A 20,105-nucleotide genomic window follows, 5' to 3' on the forward strand; every position below is an offset into this window, starting at 1 on the left:
AGATTCTTTATCATTTGAACCACCAGGGAAGCCCAGGAAGCCTGGACTCCTGACAAAAATATAGGCAATCTCCTCACATAATTGTTGGTTCAAAACTAGGAACAACCACTATGACTTTGTCAAAAGCTTATCACATCTGATTAAACTAATGTTCCCTTCTGATCTGATGAAACCTGAAAAAAAGAAAAAGCATCAGTTCAAATCTAACTCAAGAGTCAGGGGTTTATCTTCATGACACACTCAGAATAGAAGAAAGCTGATCTGAACTTGACCATGGTATGTTATGTTCAAAGGTAATTGAAGGAATGTGCACTCCCAGATAACCAAAGTTAGTGCCTTCAGATAATACAATAGTAAACTAATAGGTACTTTAAGAGCCTGAAAGTAGTAAAGTACTTCCCAAATACTTATTCAGAGGAAGAATTTAGAGGTCATGAAAAATCACTGTAGCACTATTTACGATAGGCAAACCATGGAAGCAACCTAAATATCCATCGACAGAATAATGGATAAAGAAGATGTGGTACATACATACAATGGAACATCACTCAGCAATAAAAGAAAATGAAACTTGGTCATTTGTAGAGATGTGGCTAGACCTAGAGTCTGTCATATGGAGTGAAGTAAGTCAGAAAGAGAAAAACAAATATCACGTATCAATGCATGTATGTGGAATCTAGAAAAATGGTAGAGGTGAACCCATTTTCAGGGCAGGAATAAAGAGGCAGATGTAAAGAACAGACATGGACATGGGGCGCAGAGGGGGTGTGGGATGAAATGAGAGGTTGGGAAGGACACATAACACATTAGCAGGGGTAAAACAGACAGCTAGCGGGAGGCTGCTGCAGGCACGGGGACTCAGCCCAGTGCCCTGTGATGACCTAGAGGGTGGGATGGGGGTGTGGTGGGAGGGCGGTCCAGAAGGGTGGGGATTCATGTAGACATAGAGCTGATTCACTTCATTGTACATCAGAAACCAACACAACATTGTAAAGCAACTATATCCCAATTAAAAAAAGAAAGAAAAAAACGAGGTCATGATAGATCAACATATAGTCCAAAGGCTGCGGAGATAGAGTTCTTCCTCAGCAATGGCTAGCCACCCTCTGGATTCCAAGGATCCCCTGACTGTGAAGACCCATCCCTGCCCCTTTCAACAATAACTGACACTTCCTTTCTTTAGTCTCCTACTTCCGGCTTCTCTTCTCTCCCTCGGGCCCATCCCCCCCCCTCCCCGCCCCCACCATCAGCTGCTGCCAGCAGTAAGGTAACCTTGCAAAGTAAGCAGCCTGGAGGCAATTGCTTCTTATCCATACTCTAGGGTGTGTGTGCAACAGGCTTAATTGTTTCCCTCTTGTCTGACTCTTTGTGACCCTACGGATCTAAGGATCATAGCCCTCCAGGCTCCTCTGTCCATGGACTTCTCCACGCAAGAATGCTGGAGTGGGTAGCTATGCCCTCCTGCAGGGCATCTGCCTCACCAGGGCTCAAACCTGCATTTCTTACGTCCCCTGCATTGGCAGGTGGGTTCTTTACCACTAGCGCCATATCTGGTTCTCAAAGAGTAGTTCCTAGAGCAGCACCAGCGGCATCTACCTGGGAACTTGTTAGAAATAGAAATTCTCAGGTTCCACCCCATACCTACTGAGCAGGAAACTCTAAGCATGGGGCCTAGTAAACTTTTAACAGACTCTCACAGTGATTCAGATGCATGATAAAACTTGAGAATCACTGTTCTAGCGAAGAGAATTCTTAGAAATCTGAAGCCCTTGAAGACCTCAGGTTAAAGCTCTGATTCTTGAGGGACCTCAAAACCCCTTTGTAGTGTAAGAAAGATCCTGAATCCTCAGAAGAATCAACTTTGAGTTTTCTATCACAAAACTCTGGAGGTACCCATTTAACACTTTTGGGGAGCACTTGCCACATCCAGGTGCTGTGTTAAGTTCATATCCACTTATGGTATCAGTTGTCTCTTGTTACAAATGAGGAAACTAAATTTAGAAAGACTAAGTAATTTGCCCTGAGTCATATGGTTAGTAAGTAATGGAGCCAGCATTCAAAGCCATGCAAGTGGATTTTACTGTACTGTTTGATTTGCTGTATCTGTGAAAAGGGGTAATGAAATACAGCTCCAGGCTGAAAGTCACTGATTAGACTTATCATGCAAGGAGATTGAGCCTCAGAGCTCTTGCTTTTACCTTGGGCTTTTTGAATTATCTGTAGAAGTTAGTGTTTGCTTTAATTTCTCACTAAAGGTGAGAAATGGTTGTGATTAATAATCCTGACTTCCCTACTGGATCCCTAGCTTGTTTATTAACATGCCAGTAGTTGTATTCTAGGAGTATAATCACATGATACCATGGAAATAACATAAAATAGATAAAAGATATGTGTATATGATCTTACAGTTTGTTCTTTGGCAGTTTTTATTGAATTACAACAACAATATTTGTTTACAAATAAAGGTAATAAAAAAATTTATTTTCAACAAAACTTCAGTTCATGTATTCAAATTAGAAATAAAACCATGTAATTTATAAAAGAATGGAGTGGTAGCATATATTGAGTTGATGTAGTTATAAAAATAATTTTCCTGGATTTTTTTCTTTTGAGATAGATAATTATTCTGAAAATATGTACTTCTTAAAAATCAAAACAACATAAAAGTTACATATATAAATGTATTAGAAGAATCCCAAGACTTTACTTAGGTGCTTACTTGATCCTTCATATAAGCTAGCAATCTTTACTGGCAAAAGTGGCATTGTAAGTCTGAACAGTTTTACTAAGAGGACATGGTTCTGCCACATTTATAGTGAAGGTTATTAAAAAGCTTTTTTTTCTTTTAAGTGATGAACTAGCTTAAATTTCCAAATACTTTGATAAAATATTAAAGTCTAGCTATAATTAGCACTAAGCACTTCAAAATAGATTGTGGTTTAAATATTAATAACTGATGTGACCTGTATATTCCATATAAAAGATGTTGATACATGTTTCATTTCTGCACATGGGTATTTAGTGTCCAAAACATATGCACTAGGAAAACCACGTCATGCTCTGTGAAAAACGATCAACACTGAAAGATTTGCATCTGGCAGGGGTTTGTGCAGGGCAAGTAGAAAGGGTATCTACTTCAGTTTTTATGACGACTGCATGTTTTGTTGAAAAAAAGTCCTACCAAGCAAGGAAGAGGTAGTGAACTGGTACCCCCACAAGGATCAGAAAAAAAAAAAAAAAGCAATATAATAAAAATATCATTTGATCTAAGAATGCCTTCATTCCCCACCGTGCCAGCTAGATGAAGTGGAAATACTCAGCTGCCTTAGTTGGGACAAACTCAAAACATGGATTAGGTCCTCGAAATGAGCAGATGACCTCTGGATAGGATGATTCAGTAGGCTGCTTTAATAATGTACCATGACTTCCCTTAGAACAGAAACGACTCAGATTGGGGAGACTGCAGGTGAAAGGGAAATTTGACACTTACAGAGCTTAGTTTTAGTTTGCTTTGTAATACATTACCCACAGCAAATTTACCTCTATCTTTAGACATAAAGATGACATCTGTCATGAAGCCTCTTACATTTTTTTCTATCTGCTATTTCCAGTGTCATATATCTGACATGTGATAACCTCCCTTTATAAACTCAAATGTTGGGGACAAGATTTTATTCATTTCAGGTGCCCACATGGCTATTCTTGACCTACTTGCAAATACATGACAAGATCCACTGCACATTCTCTTATACTGAGGTTTCTGTTTCTGACTCTGAACACACCTTTCAAGCCTAAAATCATCTTTATTATACGTACCTAGGCATCAGAAAATTAAACCTTAAAAATCCACTCGGCTTCATTTTAAGTAGATACCTTTCTGCCTGCCGTTGAGGCATTAACATTTTACGTCACAAGAAAGTATCTTTTTTGGTTTGGTTTTCAGAGCTAAACATTTAAATCTTGAAGCATTCTGTTTCTTTGCAAACATCTTTGTTAGAATTTTTTTTAAAAAAGTGTTGATCAAAATGTTGTCTTAGTTGTTACTGACAGCTGTTAAAATGCTGCTAAAAATACAGCGCCGACTACTGAAAAGCTAACTGCTCCTGTGAAGTCCTAATGAGAAATTCTAAATGAGTTTTTCATCAAGTTCAGCAGAGACTCTTCTTTCCCACCCCTGACCCACTGTATTGTTTCACTTTTCTGTGGTTGTTATTGCCCATAATATCAGAAAAGCAGCCGGATGCATAATTCTAATGAGCTCACAAACCAGGCAGTTATTTATGTAAGATTAGCACAGTTATTTAAAGGTGATGAATTTCCTGCACTAAACCAAGAAAACGAGGAGAGAAGGAATTGCAAATATCTTTATTTTTATTAAAATACATGGCTCTGAGTCCCCCTCCCCCTTTCAACCACTGTACATTATTTCTAAATTTAGAACATCAGTGTAGGCACAGTGCAATCTGATTTGCCTCTAATAATGTGGCATACTAATTGTGATGCATGTTCTGTTTGGTGCTCTGTCAGCTCAAAATCTGGTCATCGAGATGGATGAGGTTTGTGTGTTTTCTGTTTAAAATGACTGCAAATGAAATTAAGGTAGACAGATGAATAGTTAGGTAAACAAATATGGAAATTAATGAGTAAGCAAAGCTAATAAAAATATTCCAAGTAGTCCAGAAACTTGAATTGGGTCTATTTTGGGTATTAAAAAACTCTGATATGTTTTGTATTTCTCTTCTGGTCCACAATTTCTCATTTGCTTGCAATGTTTATAAACTGTAACATGTGTGTTTTTCAATAAACAAAGAAGAAATTCTATTTTATATTATTCCCCTATTCATCTTTTCTCTGCAACACCGCCCGCCCTAGCCCCGCCTTTCTCTCTCTGACTCTCTCTGTCTTTCTCAACTCTTCCTAACAGCTGGTAAGAGACAGGGGGAAAAAAAACTTAAGCTTTTTTGAAAGAAAAAAATAAAAAGTGCCAGCATGACTAGGCTTATTAATGAAGTTATCTATGTCCAAATGCTTAGTCTTTAACTTTTTAAAATCATTGAATACAATTAAATTATATGCTACTTAACGGGCTTTACTTTCCTACCAGTAAATAAAGATCTAAAGGAGATCTAATACATTTCAAAATATATTCATGGGGGGGTGTTGATTATCATTTCATGGCTTAAACAACTCCACGCATTTTTGGGGTTTTTTTCTCCCCCCCATTGTCAGCTGTTGGATGAAGTGAGATTTGGATCTGAGATCTAAGGGATTGCTCTGCTAAAGCTGAAATAAAGAGCAAGTGAGGATTTTTTTCCAACACAAACTTCAATGATATTAGGCTTTGTATCTGAAGTTATATAATAGAGGATGTGATGTCACATATGTAAATTGCAAACGCTGAGTCGTGCACTTTAGGTAGCAAGCCTCAGGGAGCTTGACGTTAATGGGTTGAGGGAGGGAAGTGTCCTGTGAAAGGAGACTGAACTGTCAGAAGGGAAGAGAACTGATGCTGGCTTCAAGGTTTCAGACTACTTGGCAGCTGTAAGTAGTCTCCAATAATTTGGAGATGAAGTTAAGGTCCTTTTCTGTGCTTTTACTTTCTTAATATTTATTTTTTCTTAAAAACACATTTCTATCCTTTCGCAAAGAAAAATATATCTAAAAGGATCAAAAGAACAAAGTTTGTTATGAGCTTAAAAATCAGCAAGTAATGACATTTCCTAGATGTACATTTTCAAAGTTGACAGGACTCTTTATTAACAAGCATTAGAACCAAGAGTATTCTGAATAACCAAAAAACCCTGCATCTCCATCTTTGGTGGAGTCTCAGAGACATCACTTGTGAGGTGATTCCCGGTAACACCAGTGCCACCTTCTCTTCAGATAAAGGAGCCAAAGATTTTATCTTGGAGCTGTTTTCCTTCTAGGGTGGCACAAGACCACCTCTTACAGTCAGCAAAAGAAAGTAATTGTTCAAAAGTTTGGGCGAATACTCAAATATCCAAAAATAAAGTTTTGCCTAATATTAATGGCAAGATCCCCTAATATCTCTGTTGAAGAATAAGAGAAATTGATATATATCCATATACATATGGATGTCCCCATATGCGATCCTGGTGTGCAAAAGTTTTAAAAGAATATACGTAAATGCTTAAAAACTCAATCTCAGTTTTATAATACCAAACTGCTTTAAAGCATGAAAGATTACAATCTGAGATTGGACAGAAGGAAAACGCAGGAAGAAATCATCTAGATTTCTAAAATGTTGCAGTTACAATAACCCCACATTACATCAGAATCTGCTCCCTGATAAGCTGTCCATAATAAAATTACTGATTAAAATAGTGGAGGAGCACCTAGGTAAAGAAAGTTTAAGGAAATTCATTTTGTAAAGGGGAAAGGAATAATCAAATGCCAGATTTATCAATTTTGTGAACTGAACTTACATTATAAAGATTACCTTAAAGGAGGGTTCGTTTTCTCTAACATTTCATTAGGAAAAATTTCAAACCCACAAAAAACCCACTACCTAGATTCTACTAGTATATAATGCCTTAATCACATTAACTATCCTTCTGTCCATTTTATCAACTCATGAGTGTCAATCCATCCTATTTTTGATGCAGTTCAGAATTCATTTTTTTTCAGTCAGTATACTTGTACATGGTGGTTCTTTTTAAAGTTCATTGAATATTTATTATGTTAATTATTTTCTTGATTTCACCTAAACAAAATACCTTAAGAATTTCACCTTCCCTACACCTAAGGAAACAAGCAAAATGTTGTTCGCCACAGGCCAAATGCCACTTTAAGAACGGGGGAGTGCCAGCAGTGTGTGGGTGACGCCGCAGTGGGCAGCTAGCGACTGGGGCCGTGGGACTGTGGGGCTGCGATGGTTTTAACAGGGCAGTCCTGCGTTTAACACGGTGGGAAGGGATGACCAACTTCCACAGTTCCTTAGGAAGAAAACGGGGACGGCGCACAGCAGAGGGCAGGGGGAAGGAGTCAATAAAACCTGTAGGAAAAGGAGTGTAAAAGCCGGGACAGGGACCAGTGTGGTCAGTTTCTGGAGTTTAACTGAGTCATCAATGGCCAGAACAGGGGTCGTGATATCCACAGTGCGTCCCCCCTACCCAAAATCTTCCACTAAGGCTAAGTGTAACGGTGAGATATTAGAGTCTGGGGCTGAAGCGTCCCTCCCACACGTGAGAGCTCGTGGACACGCGCGCGCGCACACACACGCACACATTTGCCCTAATGGGGGTGATCTGTGTGCTTTGGGGGGGGCGGAGGTGTGGGACTTGGGGAGAATCCAGAGCCTGGAGGCGCAGGCGGCTCCGCAAGGCAGCCGGAGCCAGAGGCTCCCGGGATCGCGGGTCGCAGCTCCCTCCTCCGCCCCGCGCCGCGTCGCACCGCGCTCCGGGGCGCCGCCGGCCGCCCTCCCGGCTCGGTCGCCCCCCTTTCTCGTTCGCGTCTGCGTAGGTGTCCGCCGGAGCGGCGGGAGGGCGCGGGGGCGCGCGGGGCGGCACGGGGGCGCGCGGGCCTCGGCGCGCGGCAGGGGGAGGGGGCCTGGCGCTCGGCCCCGTCCTCGCCTCGCTCCGCCGAGCGGGCGGCGTTGGCCCGGGCGCTGTCAGAGCGAGGGGACCGGCAGCGGCCGCCGCTGCTCGCCAGTCTCCCCCGCGCGCAGACACCCGGTCCTTCCTCGGCGCCCCCCCCACGGTGGGGGTGGGGCAGAGGCGCGGCGAGCCCGAGGGAGAAAGGGGGTGGGCAGCGGAGGAGCAGGAAAAGAAACTTTTCCCTCCCGCCCCCCGCGCATGGTCCCTAGTCCGCGTCTCCCCTCCCGGCGGCTGGGAACTGCACCTGAAGCCGGGGGCGCGAGGTCAGGGCTGGACTTTGGGGAGTCGTGGGGAGGGGTGTGGGGTGACGTGCACTGGGGTTGCGTTTGCCATCGGCCTCCCCGCAGCCAGTCGCCAGGGTGGGGCGGGGGCACGGGCGCCCCCGGCCCGGTTTCCCACCAGACGGTGGCCGGACGCTCGGCTGCCTCCTCCTGCTGCGGAGGGTGTGACCCGGGGAGGGGGCCGCGGCAGAGGGCTCCCCCTGCGGCCACCCCCCTCAAAACACACACTCACACGCTCGGCCGCCCGAGCTGTCACCGGTCACCCCAGGCCTGGGGAGGGGGCGCGGAGAGCCCGCTGCGGGGCGGCCAGCGCAGGGTCAACCCCCCACAACTTCCCGGCTCCCAGGGCAGCCGCCGCCGCCGCCGCCCGGGAGACCGGCAGCCCCGAGAGAGGGCCCGCCGCCTAAGGCCCGGCCGCCGCCGCTGCTGGGGGCGGGCGGGCGCCCGCGTCCCCCTCTGCGCGATTTGGCGCCGCCGCCTCGTCTCCTCCTGCCGGGTAACAACACTACGGCTCTATTGCTCTACCCACCGTCAGTAGGACGACTGCCGGGAGCCTCTTCCTCTCCATCCTTACCGCCGATCTGCTAGTATTGGACTTGCTGGCGGCGGCGGCGGCGGGAGCCTGGTTGCCCCCACACAACGCCCGCCCCGCGCCCCAGCCTCCCCACCATGTCCTAGAAAAGGTGAGTGTACAGCGACAGTCACTGGGCGCTGACAGCGGCGGGAGGGGTCCGGGGAGCGCAGGGCGGCCCCGGGAAGGCATGTTCCGCGCAGAGGGCGCGGGTTGGCGAGCCGAGGTGGTCTGCGGGCAGGAGACGAGGTTCCCACCCGGCCGGCTTCGGGCAGGGTTGTTGGGCGGCGGGCGAGCAATCGTGGCGGCTGGTCCCTGCGAGATTCTAACCTAGATTTTGTAAGAAACTGAGATCCAGGGCAAGACTGGCCCTCCGTAAAGGTGGTAAAAACTTAGTAAAAGAGACACGTCCATTCCTTTAATAATGAATAATTTGGCAGCGCAGGCGGAGCCGTCTTCTACTCGGGTGCCCGGGCGCTAGGTCCAGGACTCCCCTCCTTCCTGCCCACCGTCTGCGCTCGGGCCCGGCAGCTATCGATGCCCGGTTCCTTGCTTGGCCCGGAGAGCGCGCAGGACCTCGGGCCCCGAGGGAAAGTTGGGAGACTTGCGGGGACTCCCGGCTGCGGGGGCGCCGGGAGCCGCTCAGAACCGGGGACTGCTGAGCACAGGAGTCGGGGGTCGCAACCAGTTCTTGTGCGCCGCCGCCGCCTCTCCCGCGACCAGGGAGTTCCCTACCTGGAGCGACTGAGAGTTCGAGTCTTCCTGGGTTCGGGGTCTGGAATCCCGAAGCTTAATTAACTGTATGGAGAGGAGGGGCCTTTGGGCACAGGGTGAACTCCCTCCCCCCCACTTCCGAGTTTGGCTGGTGCGGGGCACGGGTGAGGCGGGAGGACGCACAGCTGCCGCCGCCGCCGGGCTGCGGGTCGCCAAGAGCCCGGGGACCAGATTTAGGTGTGTACGTCACCGGTGCTGACTCGGGGCCAGTCAGGAATATAAAACGGAGCCTCATACTCCGATCCTCAAAGTCCTTAGAAATCAAAGTTAAGAAGCCCATCTTTTGCTTAGTAACTACAGCCCTGGGGTGGGCGGGAGGAGAGTCGAGGTGGAGGCGGTTGGAGGGAAACCGAAATTTTTTCTTGCAGACGCTTGATCCTTAGAAAACAGTTTTGTTTCCTTCTCCGCTCCTGTTTGTTTCTCCCAATGATTTGCACCCCTTCCCACCCATTATTAAAAAGTGACTATCCTGGATGGTCAGCTTTCTTTCAAATTGAACTACTGGAAAAATCCAATACGAAAGCAATACATACAGCCACAAAATTATAAGGAAGGAGTGCTGCAGCTCTTGACCCCGCCAGAGGTGGAGGGGTGCGGAGGGGGGTGGGAGAGAGGCCGTGTTTAAAGGGCTTTGGCTGCACTGGAATCACTCGCTTTCCCCGCACGGTTAAAACAAGGAAATTCAAATCGAGTGGGAACGTGATCCTCTTGCTTGCTGGCAGCGGACGCTGCGGCTGCTGTGTTGAAAGGTAACTCGGGAGACTGACGAGAGGGGCGGGGAACGAACCTCGGGGGTCGGGAGAAGCCCACTGAGGGTCCCTCCCTGCGCGCGGACGCTGTGGGCGGTGCCTGGGCCAGGGCTGCCGCTCACCTGGCGCTGCAGGTGGAGAGCATCAGGGAGGACACCTTGACTGGCTTTCTAAAAACCGACTTCTTCAGCGTCCCCAGACTTTTCGTGTCTTTCCAGACATCCTGGGGTAGGCCGGGAGGAGAACCAGGTGGGCGTGAGCAAGTTTGGGGTAGTGGAGCGAGGGGAATGGGGGGGCAGCGTGTCGTGGGTACCTAGTGGCGTAGCCGCTGCCCTGCACCCCGAGCGGCCTCCGCTTCTGCGGCTTTAAGGGAGCTGCCGAGTCCAGGCTGTGTCGCAGCAACTTTGTATCAGTCATGTCGTCCTCCTGGTGACTGACAGCCTGGATTGTCCAATGAGAAGCCCGCCTGACCCGTGCAGCGTGGAGCCTTGCTTCCCCCCGGGCCAATGGAAAGGGCCCAAGGGGGCGGGATAGCAACCTGAACTTTTTATCTGGACATGTGACCCGCTTTTAAAAGGGCCGGCCCCGAAGCTGGCCCACTCCCCCTCCGGGCTTTCGCCCGCCCTCTCCGTCTCTCTCCCTCCTAGCTTCGCCCGCCCTAGCCCTAGCCCTGCCCCTGCCCCCTCCTCTCCACCCCTCCGCGCCCGGGGTGTCATTGGACGGGTGAGACGCAAGCCAACTTCAGGCTGCTCCGAGGAAACCCGTGCAGTCACCTGGGTGCAAGAGCATTGCTGCCTCGGGCTCTCCCGCTGCAGGGAGAGCTGCACTCGCTGGCCTGGATGTGGTTGGATTTAGGGGGGCTCCGCAGCAGGGGTGTCGTGGCGTTGGCGAGCGCTGCAACAGGTAGACGCCGAGAGACGGACCCCGGCCGAGGCAGGTGTGTAGGGGTGCGCGGCTGGGCGCCGCTTGCCCGGCTCTGCGTGTGGCCGCGGCGCGGGAGCGTGCACTTTGCAGGCAGAAGTGGCTGCGTAATCCGGAGGCACTGTCAGCAGGGTGCTGTGTGCTTGTTGTTTTGTTTTGGTTTTCCACTTTCCCCCCTTTGGCCGCCAGAGGACTATTTTGGGAAAGTTTGGCCACTTTGGATGAATGCCCTCTAACGAGCAGCTTTCTACCGCCTTTGGCAGTGGGAGGTCTGTCACCCTTCTCTTTCCCCAAAGATGAATTTCGGATCGTTTGTCTTGTACAGTTTTTAAAGGACGTTTGAATAATATTTCTTTCCTCTATGAATTGCGGAAGCTCCCAAATCTCAGCCAGAGGTGTAGCGGAAAAAAGGGCAGTTGAAGGAGATACAAATCCCGACAGATTCTGTAGGAAAGGGGCTCTGGAAATTCGTGCATTTCCCGTGCCTTAGGATTCACGAAACTCCTGAAAGAGATTATGCTTTCTGTGGCATCAGTTCGAATTCTAAAGGCAGGAGAGAAAGGATGAAGCTTCTTTTGGTGACATCCGTGCCCTGCTACTGAATTTAGGTGCACAGCTTTTCCTAATGAATTTTAGACGACCAGGTTTAAATCGTAATGGTTTATGGCACCAAAAGGTTTATTTATTATAACATAGAAGTTAGGAAAACTTTGATACCTGACAAGTTTGGAAACCACTGAATTTCAAATGCAGTAAATTGCATTTTAATATTTGAATTGGCATTTCTCTAGGTGCTGTTATTGATGATATTTACATAGTAATGCTAACAGCATTCTCCACCTGTGAAGTTCTGGGAAGTTTTCATTTTAGATTTGACTTCATGACAGGCTAACATGGAAATGCTTGAGGAAAGAAGTTTTTTAAAATATTAAAAGGGGAGCTTTTTCCTTTAAGGGAGAAATAGTTTAGTTTGGGGCTTTTGGAACGATCAGGTGGCTCAGTGAATTAGGTGAGTGAATAGAAATCAGGTGTGTTCAGTTCTAACTGGTTTTCTGGCTCTCTTAGGTGACCTTGGGCTGATTTCTATCATTTATCTCATCTGTTAAAACAAGGAACATGGTTATAGTTAAGTAATGGGGATGACAGCAAAAGAGTTACAAACAGTGAACTTTTACAACTATGCAACCAATACAAATTATAAAATTCTTAAGATTCTATCTTGAGGATATAATATTATAGTCAGATAACTATAGAAAATGATGCATTTGAGATAGAACTGTGTTTGGGAGGTTGTAAAAGTGAATGTTTTCAGATAAAATATAAATTTGCAAGATTCTTTGTTAATATTCCCGAAACAAACAAGAAAAACTACTTCCTTATGGGAAACGGCAATTTAACAGAGTCTGTAAAATATAAAAATTTAAAGTCAGGTTTTCCCTTTGCAAAAATAGTGTTTAAGAGCATATATATGACAAGGTAGAACTGTCAATATTTTTCCTTACTTTCCCTATGTGAAAGTTCCTTCATTTTAAGAGGGGAGGCATTTGCCTGAAAATTAAGGGATCTTCATGGTTTTTGTCTTTGCCCCAAGGGGAGTATCTGTTATAGTTTCCATTGTAAGGGAGACAAGCCTGATTTTATATAAGTAGATTTGTATATCAGTATCTGTTTAATCTTATACTTTAGTAGCAAAAACCTTACCTTTACCCTCTGGTTATTAAGCTCTATGAGGATCATATTCATCAACGAATATTTTCAGTATTCACTAGTGATTGACTGAAAATCTGCTCAAGCCATGGTCCGTATGCCAGTTTCAAAAAGACAACCTGGATTTCCTGGACAACATAGGAAATAACTTCCTAACTGATCCATTTGTTTTATAGAGAAGATCAATTAAGATAATATAGGACAGAATAGCATGGAAACTTACACACCACCATATGTAACATAGACAGTGGAAATTTGCTGTGTGCCTTAGGGAACTCAAACCAGGGCTTGTGACAACCTAGAGGGGTGGGATGGGGTGGAAGGTGGGAGGGAAGTTCAGGAGGGAGGGGATATATGTATACTTACGGCTGATTTATGTTGATGTATGGCAGAAACCAACACAGTATTGTAAAGCACTTATCTTTCAATTAATAAATACTTTTTTAACAAAAAAGAAAGGAAAAGATAATAGGGAGAATTCAGCATAAAATATTTCAATAATCATATTAAAAAAAAAAAACCCTGATCCTTAAAAATATCTCCAGTGGAAACCATGCAGGTGCTAGATATCTTCCATTCTTTCTTGTTGGTTGCCAGCCTTTATATTCTTTGTTGAGAGGTGTATTAGGTTGACAGATCAAAATGTCTTAAAGCTAATGTAGATTTTAGCAAAGCCTTTGCAAATTCTCTAATGATAGCCTTGTCAATAATGTGGTGAAATGCAGGCTGGTTTGTGTTATTGTCAAGAGAGTTCAGGGCTAGCCAAACAGGACTTGGAAAGTTGTGATCAGCTGCATGATGTTAGCTGATAAGGTACTTCCTTGTAGAGTGCTTTAAGATGGTTCTTGCCTGTCTGCGCTCACGTAAATGTTCTCTTCAAATCTTCATATAGCCTTATGTATCTAAGACACGGCTCCTGGTTTGAGGCACAGTGATGAAAAGTGTCCCTCAGCGTATTAGTAGGTGTTGTGTGGGGGGGAAAAAAAAAAGGTGCAGTGGCCAAATTATTTAGGGAACTCTGAATTAAAAAGGGAACAGGTTTCTGTACCTTAGAACTTCCAAGAGTTTTAGCATGTGAATTTCCACCGTGAAGCTTCAAAAAAGGCAGTAAGTGATCATCCTTTCCTAAAGACAGTTTGGAGAAAGAATTTTTGGAGTGAAGTCTGGATGACGATGATCCTTTAGACTCAAGGCAGATGTTCCTGTTGTCTGGGAGACTGTAGGGGTGGGAGTGGGGAGGGGTGAACTTGTGGAGACCTTTGGTAAGGGTGCCAAGGCAGGGGTGATTTCTGGCCATTTGAATAGATGGTGGTGCAATTCACCAAGAAAGGAAATGTGGGTTTAGGAATAAGATTGGGGTGTGGGGGGATGATACACAGAAGGTGCTCAGTTTTAAACAGGAGTAGACATATTTCTTGTGGTTTGATGAATTTGGGACTGAAGTATCTATCTATACCTTATCTATACTGTTCCAGTTTGGTATGGGGAAGGCTGAATATTCTCAGAAGTAGAAGCAGCACATGTTTACTGGTATTTTTCAACCCATGGCTATTACTAAATGGTTTTTCAGTAAGGTGCAAAAGGCCAGTATTAGCTGTTTTGGTCCCGTTTCACTATATTCAGTTCTTGGCTTTCATCCACAGTAATTTTTCCTGCTGAAATTATCAGACTACCTCTTCAACTTCATAACTTGGTTTACTTTCCACTGTTTTGTGATTAGGAATTTATAGAATAATGTTCTTTAAGTAAAAGCATGCTAAATAATTGGGAGATTTTAATGTTCACAAATTATTGGGTATTGATTATTTTATAATAGTTTAACATTTCTTTATTTGCACTATGCTGTAATCTTGGGGTGCAGTGGTAAAGTTGATAAAGTTTCCTCCTTCTGGGAATTTAAAAGTCTAGTGTAGAATACAGAAAAGTAAGAAGTAATTGTGATCTTCAGACAATTTGGGCATTAAATTTTGCCAGAGAGCCCTGTGATATCTGATGCCAATTTATTTAGTAGAGTCATTATATTAGTTTTTCCATTTTAATATAATTTCTGGAGCAAAAAGTCTTCCTAGTCTCTTTTTAATGAGAAGAAGGTAGGGTGGATGAACATCGTGAGTGGGAGAGGGGGGGAAAGGACTGAGAAGTCTAAAGTAATATCTGCGTTCAGCACTGCAGAAACTGCAGTCAGGACCTTTATTTGGGTCAGAGATTGTTTATACACCTGAAAGGATTTGAAAAATGCATACTTAAAGATTTTAAGAGTTCTATGCATGAAAATGCACAAATAAAATTCTATTGAGTGAATTAATCTTCTTTGAGAGAGGTTTCTTTAGAGTGGTGCTTCTCAAGCCAGGGGTGATTTTGCCCCCCCACCCCACATACCCCCTAGGGGCTTTTGGCAAGTCTGCAGGCATTTGGGGCTGTCACAGCGGGGCAGGAGGAATGCTCCCGACATCTAGTGAGTAGGGGTCAGGGATACGGCTGGACATCTTACAGTACACAGGAGAGATCTCAGCAAAGCATTATCAGGCCCCCAGCAGTGCCATGGTTGAGAGACCTTGGTGTAGACATCTGGGATCAAATTCCAGCTCTGCTGTGTGGCTTCTACCTCGGTTTTCCCGGCTGTATCATTTGGGACAGTACTTCTGCCAATCTTGTAGGGTAATTTATAAGGGTATGTACATTAATATCTGTGAAAGGCTTGTAATAGGTCATTGAACCATATCATGCATAAGAATTACATAAACACAGCCTATTATGATTATCTATGGAATAAATTTATAGAGCGAGCCAGTAGATAAGACAGTATGTCTAAAACAATCCTGGGGACTCCTTGAGGATGGGAGTTGAGCCTGTTTTGTTTATCACTGTAGATTCAGTGGCTAATTGTAGGCCCAGGATGCAACACACTTGCCGAATATTTGTTGAATGAATGAACACATAAATTGTCAGGACCCATCTCAGACTTTCACCATTAACTGTTGAGAATGAATCTGGCTGTCTGGAGTCTTTTCAGCGGAGCTACCACTAGGTCAGGCCGCATGTCAGAGTCCTTGCCAGGACTGAAATACAGGCTAGAGCCCTGACATCTCAACTTGTCATTCAGCTTCTTTGAGTTATGGACTAGCTTAATTAATCAGGATATATGACTCTTCACTGTTCAGAATTAACATTGAATTATCTTCACCAAAATCTATTTGACGAAAATCTTACTGTTTTGAAAATAATCCTCAAGTTATCTGGCCTCTGATCTTTCAGGGGATGACTTTACATTGGGAAACGGTAACGTTAATTACATTTCCTCATTGTTTTTTAATCAAGTCACATATTAGCTATGGAAAGCAGCTTCCATATTCTGGAAAGACTCCAAAGACTTTGGCATTAGATTTAGTTTTAAACCTGACTTTGTCACTTACTGTGTCTTTGACCTTGGGCAAGTGGCCCACTTGGTTAAACCCTCAGTTTCCTCTCTGGCTGCATCAGGAGTCCCCAGGATTACTTTGCATATTAAATAAGTTAACATTTATAAATATTCTTTGTAAACTCTACATGCTGTATTATAGCAAAGATGTTTTATATGTAAAATTTCCTCCAAACTCCAAAGGCTGTAGTATAGCAAAGATGTTACTTAGATGCAAAATAGTTTTATTGCTTGCTCTATTATAGCAAAGATGTTGCTTTTATTTAGATGGGAAATAGTTTTATTGCTTCTTATATTCTGGCTTCTGGACAAATTATAGTCAGGACTCTGTTGTATCAGCACCTAAAAAGGTAATAACTTGAGTATAACTGGAAGTATTGCTTGTCATCAGTAGAATATGTACTTATAGCTCAGTCAGTACAATTTCAGAATGTCTTTTAGAGCAACCTTGCTATCCATGACTCTAATTCATTTTTTTTAATATAAATTTTTATGTTAGCTATGGAGACCAAAGGCTACCACAGTCTCCCTGAAGGTCTAGAAATGGAAAGACGGTGGGGTCAAGTTTCTCAGCCTGCAGAGCGTCCTGCCCTGGGACCCGTACCCGCGGAGCAGCCCGATGAGAGTAACTACATGGAGATCGTCAACGTGAGCTGTGTCTCCGGTGCTATTCCAAACAGCAGTACTCAAGGAAGCAGCAAAGAAAAACACGAACTATTCCCTTGCCTCCAGCAAGACAACAGTCGGTCCGGGATTTTACCATCTGATATAAAAACCGAGCTGGAATCAAAAGAACTTTCGGCCACGGTGGCCGAGTCCATGGGCTTGTACATGGATTCCGTGCGAGAGGCCGACTACGCCTATGATCAGCAGAACCCCCAGGCAAGCGGGAGTCCAGCAAAGATGTATCAAAACGTCGAACAGCTTGTGAAATTCTACAAAGAGAATGGCCACCGTCCTTCCACGCTGGGGGGTGCGAGCCGGCCCCTGCGGTCCTTCCTGCCCGACTCTGGGGGATCTGTTAATGGCGGAGTCATGCGCAACGTGGTGAAGAGCCCCATCCTGGGGCCCGAGAAGGGCCCGGCGGTTTGCAGCCCTCTGACCCTGTCATCCTCGGGTTGCAGCCCCGCCAGCATCAGCTGTGTGTCCTCCACTTCAGCCAGCTTCGGCGGTTTCCCCGTGCACAGCCCCATCGCCCAGGGCACCCCTCTGCCATGTTCCCCCAATGTGGAGACGCGGGGCTCCAGGTCTCACAGCCCAGCGCATGCCAGCAACGTGGGCTCACCTCTCTCCAGCCCATTGAGTAGCATGAAATCCCCGATCTCCAGCCCCCCTAGTCACTGCAGTGTGAAGTCTCCGGTCTCCAGCCCTAATAACGTCACTCTGCGATCCTGCGTATCCAGCCCTGCAAACATCAACAACTCAAGGTGCTCCGTTTCCAGCCCTTCCAACACAAACAACAGGTCCACCCTGTCCAGCCCGGCCGCTAGTACTGTGGGGTCTATCTGTAGCCCCGGAAGCACCGCCTTCAGCTACACCGCTTCGGGCACCCCAGTGGGGTCCAGCGCAGCCCGAGATGTGGTTCCCAGTCCAGACACCCAGGAGAAAGGTGCTCAAGAGGTCCCCTTTCCTAAGACTGAGGAGACGGAGAACGCCATCTCCCATGGTGTGGCTGGCCAGCTTAACATCGTCCAGTACATAAAGCCGGAGCCAGATGGAGCCTTCAGCAGCTCATGTCTGGGAGGAAACAGCAAAATAAATTCTGATTCCCCCTTCTCAGTACCAATAAAACAAGAGTCAACCAAGCATTCATGTTCCGGCACCTCTTTTAAAGGGAATCCAGCAATCAACCCCTTTCCATTCATGGATGGCTCATATTTTTCCTTTATGGATGACAAAGACTATTATTCTCTATCAGGAATTTTAGGACCACCTGTGCCAGGCTTCGATGGTAACTGTGAAGGCAGCGGGTTCCCCATGGGGATAAAACAAGAACCGGATGATGGGAGCTTCTACCCAGAGGCCAGCATCCCTCCATCTGCCATCGTTGGCGTGAATTCAGGTGGACAGTCCTTTCACTATAGGATTGGTGCTCAAGGTACAATATCTTTATCACGATCAGCTAGAGACCAATCTTTCCAACACCTGAGTTCCTTCCCTCCGGTCAATACCTTGGTGGAGTCGTGGAAATCACACAGTGACCTGTCATCGAGAAGAAGTGATGGATATCCGGTCCTAGAATACATTCCAGAAAACGTATCAAGGTAAGTCGGCCTTTTTCTCCAGTTTTGGAAAACCATGGCTGTGTAAAATGCTGAAGGTTAGCGTAATCTTTGTTGTTGATAAATTAAAACACATTTCAGTGTCCTGTTTGATTGTTTCCTTTTCAGCATGGTCATTCTACGCTACCCTTTCACTTGTTGGTATGTTTGAAATCTCTTATTGTTGAGTCGCTAAGTTGTATCTGATTCTCTGTGACCCCATGGACTGCAGCACTCCAGGCTTCCCTGTCCTTCATTATAGAGAAACCAAAAATTTTGAGTCTCAAATGTTTACATTGATTTTGAAGGAGCACATGTACGCGTTGTATATAGGTCTTCTTCCCCTTCTGCCTTGCCGCTGGTAGGTGTTTAAGATAAGTTTGTTTCCTAATGCCCGTGTGCTTTAGCAGACTAGTGCTAGGGTTGTTTTATTTATTTTTTTTTTCTTTAGCTGTATACTGGTTCACTAACATTGCTTTAAATTGTTTTCTTTGTGGTCATAGTCTTTTTTTTCTCCTGAGTTTTCTTGATTAGTCACTTCATTGGTTGTGAAAAATGACATGAAACCCCAAATCTGTTACCCACAAGCTCCCCACCCTTTTCATCTTTTTCTAGATTGGTTAATCGTATGTAAGTCGGGGTCTTCAGCACAAATAAATCATTTCCTTAACTCTGGAGGGCTTTTTAAAGACTCAGCACATCTAAAATTACTAAGTGGCCCGTTTTGCTTTCCTACTCTTTGGAAGTGAAGTATGTCACTGCAGTTTTTCAGATTGGTATATTTATAACTTTTAAGATCTGCAAGGAGACATACTTTACTTACTGTAAAATATCTCTTGGCTTTCCTTCTTGTAGATAGCATATTGTATATATTTAGAAAAAACAAGGAAGAGGTTTCAGATACGACTGTAAAGGGTGGTTCTAAGTAATACAGTGAATACTTGTGTTGGACTTTGCTTCAGTACTGTTTTTATTACCTGGATGTGGTCAATGATCCCTTTATTGAACATATAAAGAATAGATTTCCTAGATATAGGTCACAGTGGCTTCTAGGAAGATGTGGCTATTTTCCTTAAAAACTTGTTTGGTGGTGAAAATGTCCATTCCCATCAACAAAACGTAAGATTGACGTGTATCCTGTGTTCTTTCTCCTTTTGTTTTTTACTGAAGCAAAAGCTTTTCATCTGTGCTTTCTTTTCCTGTTCATGGACTCATACCTCACTCCTCTTGCTTTTATGGAAGCTTGCATTCCATAAAGGACACTTACATGTTCTTACAGTTCTCAGTAGCATGACTAGTTAATCCTGTGCTAATGCTGTTGCCCTCTCCTAAATTCTAAACTCTTTGCACAAATGCTGAAATGGCATAGCTTTCATCAGAACCAAGCTCAGCAGGTGCTCTGCTTTACTTTCTGAGAAGGATGGTCTGCACACATTGTAGATATTTTTGTTAAGTGATGCTTGTAGTGGGTTGGTTGGAGGGAGTTTGGCCTGGTAGTTAAAAGCATGGCTACCCTGGTTGAAATACCCAGCTCTGTCCCTTAACTGCTTTGTGACCCCATACACATTTCTTCACCTCTCTGTCCTTCCGTCTTCTCATCTTTTTTGTAAAAAGGGAATTCAGTAGTACCCATCTCAAGGGTAGTCAAGACAATGAGTTAAGTTATGAGAAGCCCTTTGACCATCATCTGGAATACAGTATGCATCATAGAGTATTATATACCTTTCAGCAATTGCTCTTAGCATTTCATGGGATTGTTCATAACCTTTAGTTTCTATTTCTTTTAGTGTTCTCTGTTTTGCATTCA

General features: G+C 45.1%; 1 protein-coding gene across 3 annotated transcripts in view; it reads left to right on the forward strand.

The window, feature by feature from the left end:
- Positions 1 to 8,127: 8,127 nt before the first annotated feature.
- NR3C2 (nuclear receptor subfamily 3 group C member 2) overlaps positions 8,128 to 20,105 on the forward strand; it is a 424,004-nt gene continuing 412,026 nt past the window's right edge. The window contains exons 1-2 of one of the 3 annotated variants that reach the window (XM_070474780.1): positions 8,128 to 8,580; positions 16,537 to 18,301. In XM_070474780.1, coding sequence (XP_070330881.1) covers positions 16,539 to 18,301 — 1,763 coding nt within the window. In that variant the 5' untranslated portion in view covers positions 8,128 to 8,580; positions 16,537 to 16,538. Of the gene's footprint in view, positions 8,581 to 10,565; positions 10,929 to 16,536; positions 18,302 to 20,105 lie in introns of those variants that run through there. The other 2 variants (XM_070474779.1, XM_020873208.2) reach the window with 2 other exon arrangements.

This window comes from Odocoileus virginianus, chromosome 12 (assembly GCF_023699985.2).
Source record: "Odocoileus virginianus isolate 20LAN1187 ecotype Illinois chromosome 12, Ovbor_1.2, whole genome shotgun sequence".
Lineage (NCBI taxonomy): Eukaryota > Metazoa > Chordata > Mammalia > Artiodactyla > Cervidae > Odocoileus > Odocoileus virginianus.